The sequence below is a fragment of the Mya arenaria genome, chromosome 1 (assembly GCF_026914265.1).
Source record: "Mya arenaria isolate MELC-2E11 chromosome 1, ASM2691426v1".
Lineage (NCBI taxonomy): Eukaryota > Metazoa > Mollusca > Bivalvia > Myida > Myidae > Mya > Mya arenaria.
In genome coordinates, this window is record NC_069122.1 from 2,523,858 (window position 1) to 2,535,405 (window position 11,548).

The 11,548-nt window shown below is 35.3% G+C and overlaps 2 protein-coding genes across 2 annotated transcripts; both read left to right on the top strand.

The window, feature by feature from the left end:
* The first annotated feature begins 3,766 nt into the window (after window positions 1–3,766).
* On the top strand, window positions 3,767–6,575 carry LOC128239367 (uncharacterized). Its single transcript, XM_052955993.1, has 2 exons — window positions 3,767–3,859; window positions 4,361–6,575. The coding sequence occupies exon 2, from the start codon at window positions 4,427–4,429 to the stop codon at window positions 6,230–6,232; it is 1,806 nt and encodes a 601-aa protein (XP_052811953.1). The 5' UTR covers window positions 3,767–3,859; window positions 4,361–4,426; the 3' UTR covers window positions 6,233–6,575.
* A 1,334-nt stretch (window positions 6,576–7,909) lies between these two features.
* On the top strand, window positions 7,910–11,548 carry LOC128205463 (uncharacterized). The gene is made up of 2 exons (XM_052907156.1): window positions 7,910–8,040; window positions 9,152–11,548. The coding sequence occupies exon 2, from the start codon at window positions 9,216–9,218 to the stop codon at window positions 11,079–11,081; it is 1,866 nt and encodes a 621-aa protein (XP_052763116.1). The 5' UTR covers window positions 7,910–8,040; window positions 9,152–9,215; the 3' UTR covers window positions 11,082–11,548.

An 11,548-nucleotide genomic window follows, 5' to 3' on the forward strand; every position in this document is an offset into this window, starting at 1 on the left:
TCCGAATTTTCAATGGTGTATATAAATGGAAGAATCGTATCGAATATTAATCAGACCAAAAAAAGAGTTTTATTTGGTAGTATTTGTTTTTGATGTGACTTTTTATGTAAAACAATCATTTAACTTTTCATGTTAAAACATCATTGAAGTATTATAATTGTTGTGTTTATGGAATCGAATATGCTTAAACGGATTTGCAGGTGTCGTGGATGACCTTGTCAGAGACTGTTTAATATTTTGTCTGTTTTGGTTTAATCATATGCGTGGATTTGATTCCAAAGTAGATTTGATATACATTATATAGAATAAGAAGAAATACATTCGGGACCGGAAAAAAGTCGACATAACCGGAAAGTAGACTTATCCGACGTCGACATAGCGAGACACGATTTTACCTTTACAATAATATTATATTTATTTAAGAATGACTTTTAATTCTATTTAGATTATCATAACATTTCATAATTTATGAAACAACTATGATCAAAAAGCTTGAATTTAAAACAACTTGCAAAAAAATAGCTCCTTCTTCTTATTATTGCTGGATCGAGCAATATTAGCCGATTGGGAAAAAAACAGACTGTTTGAGGTTCGGTCGAGATATTCTCTTGTCTGTTGAAGGTTTGGTTACCACAATTTATTTTGTTTGGTTTCTAATGAGGTGTGCTAAAAGGGGCCGAAATCTCTCGGATACTTTCTTTAATTAACATCAAAACCTAGAAATTTGTCTTGAAGCGAATTTTTAATTCAGTATATGTAAAAGTTCAATATTTAAACCAGACCTAATATAGTTTTGAAATATTGATTTGTCATTGAAATAAACTTGCTGACATATACAATATTATACATGTAATGACGCGTCGTTGTTATCTTTGAATTACTTGCGACGTACACTGTTCGTCTAAAAATTATTAATATCAAGTTGAGTAACATCAACATATGTTAAAACATCTGTATTGAATATTTTGCTCCCGTTCATTAAACAATTGTCCACGTTTCTCGTTTTTGTGTGAGACTCGGATTGTGCTTAAGAATCCAAGCGGAAGCGAAATATGATTCTGTAAAACGTGATGTAACCTGCTGAGTTCTTTCAAGTACGTCATTGATATTTACCAGACACTTGAGATCTTACTTCCAAAATGAAGCAACAATCGCGACCTCTGTAACATAACATAATCATAAAATGAGCTATAACATCGCATCTAGTGAACGGATTATGTAAATACAAAGATGCCTTCCATTCGTATGTACGCCTGGTAGGTACGGTTGTTGATGACGCTCATGCATCTGGTTAGATTTAGACGAAGATAAGGTGATCTTGACTGGTCTATAATAATATATATTTGCTGGTTTGAAAATCTGAAAAACATGTCTAGATTTAGTTCTTTAATGTGTTCGGTGTAAAGAACTGATACACGAGAGACAACTTTCCATGGTTGAAACAGTACTGAACACAATTATCTTTTTCCCCAGTAATGCCCTTTTCATACCGAACGCTAGAAAAGGGAACTGTTCGTACCATATTTTAGCGTCTTTCGATTTAACGCGACCGGGTTATGAACCACCGACCTTCCGAAAGCTCTTCCACTGAGTTATCGGGGCGGCCGAGTTCACAGGTTCATTTCCAAGGACGGTATTATCATACGACACATAAATATACTATAAAGTCCGTTAGAACCTGCAAGTATTTTGCTCGTGATGTCCCTAGTACTGCTACTGTTCTATCCCCACTTTATGATATAAGTGTTGGCAAGGACTCTAAGACCCCCGTTGTAATAGACTGATGAATTGTTGTTTTGTCTAAATCTTAAGAATGTGCAACCAGTTCACAAGTCAGTCTTAATTCCACAACCAGGTGACCAGCTTTGGAGTATTGCTAATGAATCTCTAAGTGGACAAGGTATGGCGCTAGGCTCTACATTACAAGGGGCATCAAATTAGCACTGAACGTCTTTTGATTGCGAAGTATTGATTATTTAGGTGATTTAGTTACGGTGTAAAATTAAAGCGTTCACTGTAATTAAACATTACAGTCCACTAATTATTCTGGCTACCAGCACTTGTCTGTGCGGACGGATAGTCAGCAATGTGTAATCGCATACTGACTTAACAGCAGCGTATGCAATGCATTCTATATTTATACTTCGATTCGCATAACAGTTCAAACAACAGACAAGTGAGGACCAACTTGAATGTATTGGGTAATTGTTTTGTAACTGATTTCATGAATAAAACAATCAACTTGTGTCTGTTGTCCGCGATACTGTAACTTCAATTACTTACTGCAAGTGCCGTAATTCCTGATGAATGGGGAGGAATAATGCGTAACTGCCTTGCTTGCCTCGTCAAACAGGTACAACCTTTAGATTGTCTGTCAGCTTTATAAAGTGATGATCCCGTTCCTTACTTCACTTCCCGAAAAGATGATGAGCACAATTGACTGAAGGTTATGCTTGGCGTTGGCCGTTTACAACATCCAAATAAGAGCCCTTTTGCCGACGATTGAGCTTTGTGGAGGCCATATCATTTCCGTTGGTCTTTTAGTGGCAGTAGCACGTTTTAACACTCGAATACGTGGTACTGTAATCTAAACATGATAGACTGGACGCAAAGGAACCAGTTAAAACATGACCTAATCACTTTACAGGTTAGAGAAACAACAAACGGAGCACCTTTATGACCATAAATTCAGTGAGTGATTAAACCATGGTGACTCAGTCTAACCAAACGACAGCAATATTGCAGTTGGTGATTTAGACTTCTTACACTGTGACAAGAGCAAGTTGAGTGCTAACCCAAGATATTTGGTTGTTTATGTGATGAAGACCGATGTTTTGTAAAAAGCTCACGTGTAGACTGCTGAGGTCTTTCCCATATTAGGTCAAACGTTTTCGTGTTCCGCCTTTTGTAATAGACAGTCTATCACCAGATTATATGAATGAGAAAAGTCAAAGTGATAATTAAAAGGAAGAACTCGCACAGCCACCTGAAATACCTGTAATATCGTTCCATCCGAGCCAAAATGACTTTTCAAATGACCATGTCACTGGTCTTGAAACAAAAAGTGTAGATGATCTTATCGATGTGCCATATTCACCTACTGCGATTTATAATCCGAATACGCCCTGGGTCGAACAGTCTGCCTATGAAAACCCTCTAAGTAATTATCATATTATGTTTCCTATTTTTTTTCTCGTACTTCGTTCTTTGTAAAATGCTTCTGACAATGTTATTATCTATTTTATTTTCATACGAAATAATTAAATAAATGTCTTTTTGCACAGAACTTTTTTTATAATTGTCAGTGTTCAACTAATAAGTACTGCTGCCTCTCGCATTGATTGATATCTGATTGCAATTGTCCCCCTTTGTCTATAAAGTTATTTCTGCGGCAGGTTTTAACAGTCTATTACAACAGTTTAAATTACACCACTTGTGTAAGCGATTTTTTCGAAATATTTAAAAAAAAAATGAAAACTTTTATAGTAAAAAAATGTAAAGATGTTATTTTAATGTAATTTTAATTTTGTTTTAATATACTAAAAAATTAATTTTCGCGGCTACATTTACGTTGCTATTTTAAATTATTCTTTCAAGCGTAAAAGTAAACCAAGAAGCTCGGCGTTAATATTATCTCTTTGGACAAATAATGTTATGTAAGGGTGAACTTTTTAACTTACAATATTTGCTATCTTTTGAGTTCAAACTTTATCAAGCAGACATTGTTTTTTGAAAACCGATACAGCAGTTTGTATGAACGGAGAATAAAATTTAAACCGGCCATGCAGTGGTATTCCGTGTTTGTTTGGTTGGGAATAAAGATTTCAGGATAGATACAACAGACATAAATCTGATCAAGGTAAATTATATTATTGTTTTCCTTTTTCTTGAGATAGATTATACAATGATAAGTGTGATACAAAAACCATGTTTGTCATGACTAGCCGGAAATACAAGTAAAACAACTTCATGTATTCAGTTTGAATAGTCATAATAATTACCAATAGGTAATTAGATGTTTTAATTGTGAATTATTTCATAAGACCATGTATTTTAGGAATGTTTATTAATCATCAAAAACATTATATTTCTAAATGTTTACAATACAATTAAATCAATGCTCTAATTTCGTATATCAGTGTTGACATGTATGAATCTCCTAGCGAGCAAGCGTAACGTAATAGCTTTAAATCAATGATCAGGGGATACCTATGGTATGTATGCCATCATGTATATCGCGTCAAGTGGGGTTTTATACGAATAATGATTAATCATATACATAAGAGGGGTTTTATATCATGATATGTTATAGCTACTTTACGAATACCAACACAGTATCATACAGTTTCATCTTTTTCAGGGTCGCCGTTAGATTAAATAAAAACTCTGCGCTTAATGTATTAGAGGCTTGACAATCATTTATAAGATGTCGAAAGCAAATGATAAAGAACAGGCTTGTGACGCACACAAGAATGAACTCGCGGTATCTGTATGTATCAAACATCACAATTTATTGTGCCTAGAATGTATTATGCACAAGAAAAAGAGTGACTGTGACCTCAAGATTATAGAAAAGCTCTTACCGGCCGAACGACACTTGTATGAACTTTTGATCATTAAGAAGAGTATTGTCGAAAAGAAGCGGAACATTGATACTCATGCAGAATCGGTTCAGGAGAAAAGTAAGGAACTCAGAGGAGAAATCAAAACACATACTGAGAGGTTAATCCAAGAGATCAAAGAATGTGAAGTCAAAACTGCCAGAGAGGTGGAGCTGCAATCAAAAATTCTTTTGGATCGGGATAAAGAAGAAATCCGCAAAATCAAATCTCTAGAAGATGATGTTTTGAAAAAGATTGGAGCTATCAACACAATAGACAACGAGGCTTTCGAATCAGAAATCGAACAACTGCATGAGCAAGAAGAAAATGTAATGAACCTAGCTGATCTGGAAGTCTTGTCCCGCTATATTGAAACATTGACCCTTACCAATGTCAATGACAACGGGTGCTCAGGTAAGATCGAGATATTTGATTTTAATAAACAGGATGACTACCTCGGTCCATTGTCAAAAGACAAACAGAGCACTTACAAAAACAGTAGTAAAGGAGCAGAAAACAACCCGAACGAAGATGAGGTTATATCACCTCCTCCTGTTTGGCCAAAGCCTACCGAAACCATGGATAGACAAGCAAAAGAAGCAGCGGTCACAGGAGATACAACAGAAGCGGTTGTATCAGATTTTGTTCCATTACCAGATGCTGTTTCTAAGAAAAAGCGTTGGCTACCCTTTCAACGTGATAAAGGAAGCCGAGGTAAAGATGAGGAAGATCGCCAAATTAAATCAAAAGATCAATTGAAGCCAAAGGGTATTCCGGACTTTTCATCATTAAAAGAGAGGGAACTTCAATTGAGTCAACTTGGGTCGAAAATGGGATTACTTAAAATAAGAAGCTTAGCTGTGACAGGATCGTATCAGTTTGTGTTGCTTGATGAACATGGTAAACTGATGTTGACTGATATAACAGGTCATATAAATGACAGTATGAAACTCAAAACAAGTGATATGCCGTACATAACATCATATGGCAGTCATTCTGTAGCCATGGTTCAAAACAGAGAACAAACCATTAACATTGTGAATTTTAACAACGGTAAACTGATGAAAGCTAAAACGTTGTCAAAACTGAAACAAAGAGTAACAGTCACAGGGTTTGATTATCATGAAGACACACACACATTTGCAATAAGTGGATATGATGGTGACAAAGGGTGCTTGATTATTGTTCATAATGACAAAAAAAGTCAGGAAGAGTGTCACAAATTCGACATGCGAGTGTTTTTGAAACCGAGTCCGAACGAAAATGATGTGCACAAAACGGTGTATGATTTCCAAAATGAGGCAATTTACGTTTTGAATGTCACTAATAAGACCCTGAAGCGATTTGATCTCTCTACGAACAGTTTTAAATGGAAACGGAAAATACACGAGGAAAGTTTTAGTCCCCAACAAATGACAGCTGACTCAAGCAAATTGTATGTGACGAGCATGAACTGTGTCGTTGTGTTTGAAAAGGAAACCGGAGATTCAAACCAATCGCTACAGGCAGATAAACTAGGGAACGACGTTCTGAATGCGATTTGCCTTATACCAAATGAGCGCTTAGTGGTTGCCTCGTGCGTTTCCGAAGATCCTCAAAAAGCAGCGACCCTCGTGTTTCTTGATATTTAAGTAGATAAAAGAAATCCATCCGAAGCGCGAAACCAACCTATCATGCTTGCTTTGATATGGATCTTTTATTGACATCAAAAAATGAAAAACTCCACCGATGCCCACGAGCACAAACTAGAATTTTATTCCATTTTAAATCATATTAAGTCAAATTCATAATTATTCTGCTTTATGTGGATATGCTTTGGGAATTTATTAGTGGTGATTTTTGTCATTATATTGTTCGAAAACCTACAAACAAACCTGCTGTTTTAAGGACTTCAAATCCTATCTTTAAATATTAACGAATACCCAAATTCGTTTCAAGTGGCAAACGGAATAATGGCATATTGAGCAAATGCATTTACTAGTATTATGTGTCCTGTCTGTATTTTTCAACTGTACGTGATCTTGATTACATGATCCGGTCCGAGGGAGATTTGGTTCTAAAAACGTTAAAATCATTTGTATATATTATCTGCTTATAAGCAATTCAACCCCTATGTTATTGTTGTTTTGAATTGACTTCATACACTCATTGTCTCGATATATCTTAAATCTGTTTTATTTACATATCTTCATTACCATCACTTCATATTATATCACACATACAATGTACTAAAGTAACTTTGTAATGAATAACCCTGTCGTTATGTTTATCAATTTATGTAGACATTTTTGCTTCTGTGCTTGGTATAATAAACATTGCAAATTACATTAGAAGTTAAGTTATTTTAAAGTTAACACGGATTCTGTTGAAAGTCTCAATGACCAAGTCCAAACAAATACTATAGTTAAGAAAAGACGCATAACATCAAGACAATGTTATCTTTAAGGTTAAGACAATCAACATATCGTTATCTGTAAATGGTATAGCGGTCACACTGGCACTGATAACAAGCGCTCAACTTGGTCTTTGAAGACCAAATTCAGGACAATGTTTACAACCAAAGATAAATCCGAGCAGTTAGAACAGCGTTCATGACAAAATGCTTTAATCGAGGTCATAAATAAACACCGAAACATTTACATTTGTTTGAATGGATATTATTGATGATTGCATTTCAGCTGCGACATTTGGTATGAGACGGAAACCACGCTATTGATACGCAGTATTCAGGGGATTTCTACAGAGAATTCGGGACTCAAGGTGGTCACCGTGGTACTCTGTATGTAGATTCTCAAAAAGTGGCATTATTCGGTACTCAGACTCTTTAAACCCAGTTTAAAGAATTTATTACTGACGAATCAAGAAGAAAGTAAATGCGTATTTGTAAAGTAGAGATAAATTGGGCTTTCATCCCCATTATCAGCTATTTGTGCTCTCTATTCATCACACTTATTATTTCTGAAGGTCTTCATATAACGAAATAGAGAAAACGCTCAATTCATGTATATTTAGAAAAATGACCTTATTTGCATTAAATAAGGTTATTAGCCAATACTTCCTGCTGCCAATTTTTTTTATTTGGACTCGAAACGATAGAAATGCTTGCTGTCCTAGACCTTAAACATTTTGGAAGAGCATTTGACTAATTGTTCAAGTTTGTTCAAGACATGATTGCTTACAAACAACCATAATAAAAGAATATGGTGAATATGGTGGCAATTCCATAACAATTTACTTCCTTGATCTATTTAAGCTTGAAGAATTTGCGGGTGACGTTGTAAGAATTAGAAGTAGATCAATTACACTTCCTTTTTCGTTTTGAAAGTTCGCTTTATATCGTCCATTTAGTTTAACGATTCGTTTAGGATTTTACCACGCAATGAAGGCAACTTGATGTTTAATTAAGCGTCTGTGTTAGATGGTTCTCCGCATGTCTGACGTAAGTAACGCTTTGTTCATCAGTTATGCCACTTTAAAACAGTCAAATTATTTCATTTTATGTTTTAAAGTAGAGAGGGACATTCAAGCAATAAATTAGATTTGTCTATTTACTTTAAACGTTTATATTGTTTTCGGTATAAGAGCAAAGTTATTTAGATAGTGAGTTTGTATAGTGGTATAGGTATCAACCCCCACCCCATCTGATAAATGGAGTTCTGCAGACGACGTATGTTTGTTATGGCTTATGACTACTGAGCTATTTATATTTTATTATCGCTCCATTTTAGAGGTACCTTATATAATTTAATGAAGATTTATTTGCACCAATAATCCACAAGAAAGATACAATGCTAAAATCAGTAAACTTTCAAATGTGACATGTGCTAGACAGTATACATAACAGATAGAAATTGATATGCCTGACGAGGTTGAAAAACGTATAATTCTGACGTCATCTACTATCAAACAAAGACTTCTCTGTTGATGCTGACAACAGAAATCAAAAAGAGCCTTACCGAGATGCAAAAACAGTTTAAATGATATCATATAAAATGCAATTTTGAATAACAGCACAGAATCAGGTAATGAGAATGTCTGAAGACTGGTGCATATCCTCATAGATATGTGTTGAGTGGTGGTAATCTGTTTTCAGAAATATTAGGACATTCCCAGTGATGACCAAAGAGCTAAAAAATAAATATATAAACAAGTACACCAGTGTATTTACATTGACTCGAGCAGCAAAGTTAAACCCTGTCTTTACCAATGCAAATTTTTGTATATTTAATTGATTGAAAAATACACACCTTAAGCATATCGAGTGTCACAAATACGTACACCGCATTGCGGAAGTTTTGGGTTTATGTAGGCGGCATTGGGATTATCTCTAGATGTAGACATATTGGGGCATGTTACCGTTTATATTGAGTGCCCGAAAGTGCTAACAAGTTCGTTTTATTCGCATATGCTTTGGTGATTTAATTTATATTTAATAAATTATTGTTATTAGGAGATTCAGATTAGGGTTTATTTTCTTTTAAACATCTTAATGACTATATTTGTTTGTTTGGAATATTTATATTAATTTTATACACTTCATTTAAAATTAGCTGAGCAAAAGGATACAACTGGTTCAAACTGAGTACTGAATGGACATTATAACTGCGGATAAGAATGGCAAGTTCATCAACAGAAGAATCGCTATGCGATGGACAACACGACTTTCCGGAAAAGGCATATGGCATGTGTCTTGTACATCAGGATTTGGTTTGTCTGCAATGTTTAATTGACAAGAAAGAAACAGAATGTAATGTGAAGCGTATAGACAATCTTTCACCGAGTGAAAATAGCTTGTTTGAGGTATTGAAAATCAAACAATGTCTTGCTGAACGGAAGGATCTTGTCCAGAGTCATACTAAAAATGTACATGAACAGAGAGATGATTTGAAAGACAAAATTAAACATCATGCTGAAGAATTGGTGCGGAAAGTGAGGGAAAATGAAAAGAAAACTTTGCTGGATCTTGAGACACAATCAAAGGCTCTGCTTATTAAAAATGATGATCATGAGAAGAGAATTCAAGAACTTGAATGTGAAATATCGGTCAAAACCAAACTCTTCTCTGAAGATGCTGATAGCATAAAGAAAAATGAGGTAAACGATTTGCAAACAAAGTTACAAAATATTGCAGTTATGGCTGACAATACAGTATCGGGTAGCTATGTTGAGAAATTGACATTGTCTGGAGACTCGAATGGATTAGGCACTGTGGAAATTATTGACCAAAGTCTTATCTATGATGTAGTGCAAGACAATGCTGTGGAAATGAGAGACAAAACTGGAAGAAGCCACTCGTCACAAGTGCCTGTTTGCCATGATGTCATAAGCACCGGCCAGTCACCGGAAACCGGACCTAAACCTACATCTCCGCTTCACACACCTGTTGATCAAAACACGGCATCTGATGAAGTTACACCTTCTGCTGTAAATACCGAGACTGGGCCGGGTTCTTCCAACAGAGAAGAAAATAAAACAACTAAGACGAAGTCACGCTTTAGCCTGTTCGGGTACGGCAAATCTGAGAACGCAATTGAAAACGAGGACAATAGTACTCGGGGGAAAGGCTCTACAAGGACCCAAGAAACTCGTAACAAATATCCAGAGTTTAATCCATTTCCTGGTTTGCGTGGGTCAAAAAATGAACATTTTCTTGTCCTTGGGAGTTCTGCAGAAGCTAAAGTTTCGAAACCATCAATTTCTAACATTTTGGTAACGGATCAAAACGCGTTGATTCTGTTTGATCAAAACAAACACAAGGTTATTGTTTCCAACTTTTCTGGAAAAATCATGATTACACATGCGCTATCAAAAGATCCGATCAAGCTAACAAAATTTAAAGAAAACTCGTTTGCGATATTGAACTCTAAAAAATTAAAAATCAAAGTGTTCTCTATTGAGAACAAGGAACTGACAATATCAGATGTGAAAATGTCTGGGTCTTTACCAAAGCCCATCCATGTTCTCGGGTTTGAATATGGAAATGTAAAAGATTGTCAGCAATTTGCGCTAAGCGGGATTGTAAATGAAGAAGGAAGGGTGATCTTCATAAATGCAGAAACAGGCAAAGTTTCTGATGTTCAACACCAATTCAAAATGTCTTCGTCTGGGCAACACCACAACCCGCGAGATTTTAGAACCTTGTATGACTTTGAAAAGAATGCTATATTTATATTAAACATACGTAGTAGAACCATGAAATGCTTCTCTTTTGAGAAGCTAGATTTTGAGTGGAAAATCCAATGCAATGATGATAGTTTCGCCCCTGATCAGGTGGTTTTTGACGATGAAAACCTGTACATCACATCCAATGAAAACATCACGCTCTTTTCAAAGACGTCCGGAAAAACCAAAACAACACACACTGCAAACATAGGCAAAGTGAATGCAATCTGTTTGATGAAGGATCACCGCCTTGCAATAGTGTCGAGCGATTCTACCGAGCCGCAGAAGTCAATGACACTTGAATTTATCCCCCTTTAAGAACGATGCCGAATTTTGAATGGTGTACATAAATAAAGTATATTAGATAAATATATTAATCGGACATTAAAGAACAATATGCCAATTTATAGAGTACTGACCTTAGATTGTTTTAGTTAGTCTGGGGTGTTACGGTACAATGTTGTTAAACAGATATTAAGTCGAGTAACTTCTTTATTTTGTTCTTTATTTTTTGTTTGATTTGACTTTTTATGAATCAAAATTAAGTTGAACGTTCTATTTATGGAAATGTATCGTTGGAGTTATAGAATGATTGTGCTTAAACTGAGAATATGAAGAAACTGATTTTCAGACGTTGGGGATAGCTTGTGAGTGACATGAGCTTGTGAGAGACCGTTAAATATTACGTATATTTTTGTTATAACTGTGTTTTGATATGATTCAAGAGTTGATATACCGGGACAATATTATCATGTGTATTCATTGAAATAAATTTTAGAATTCAA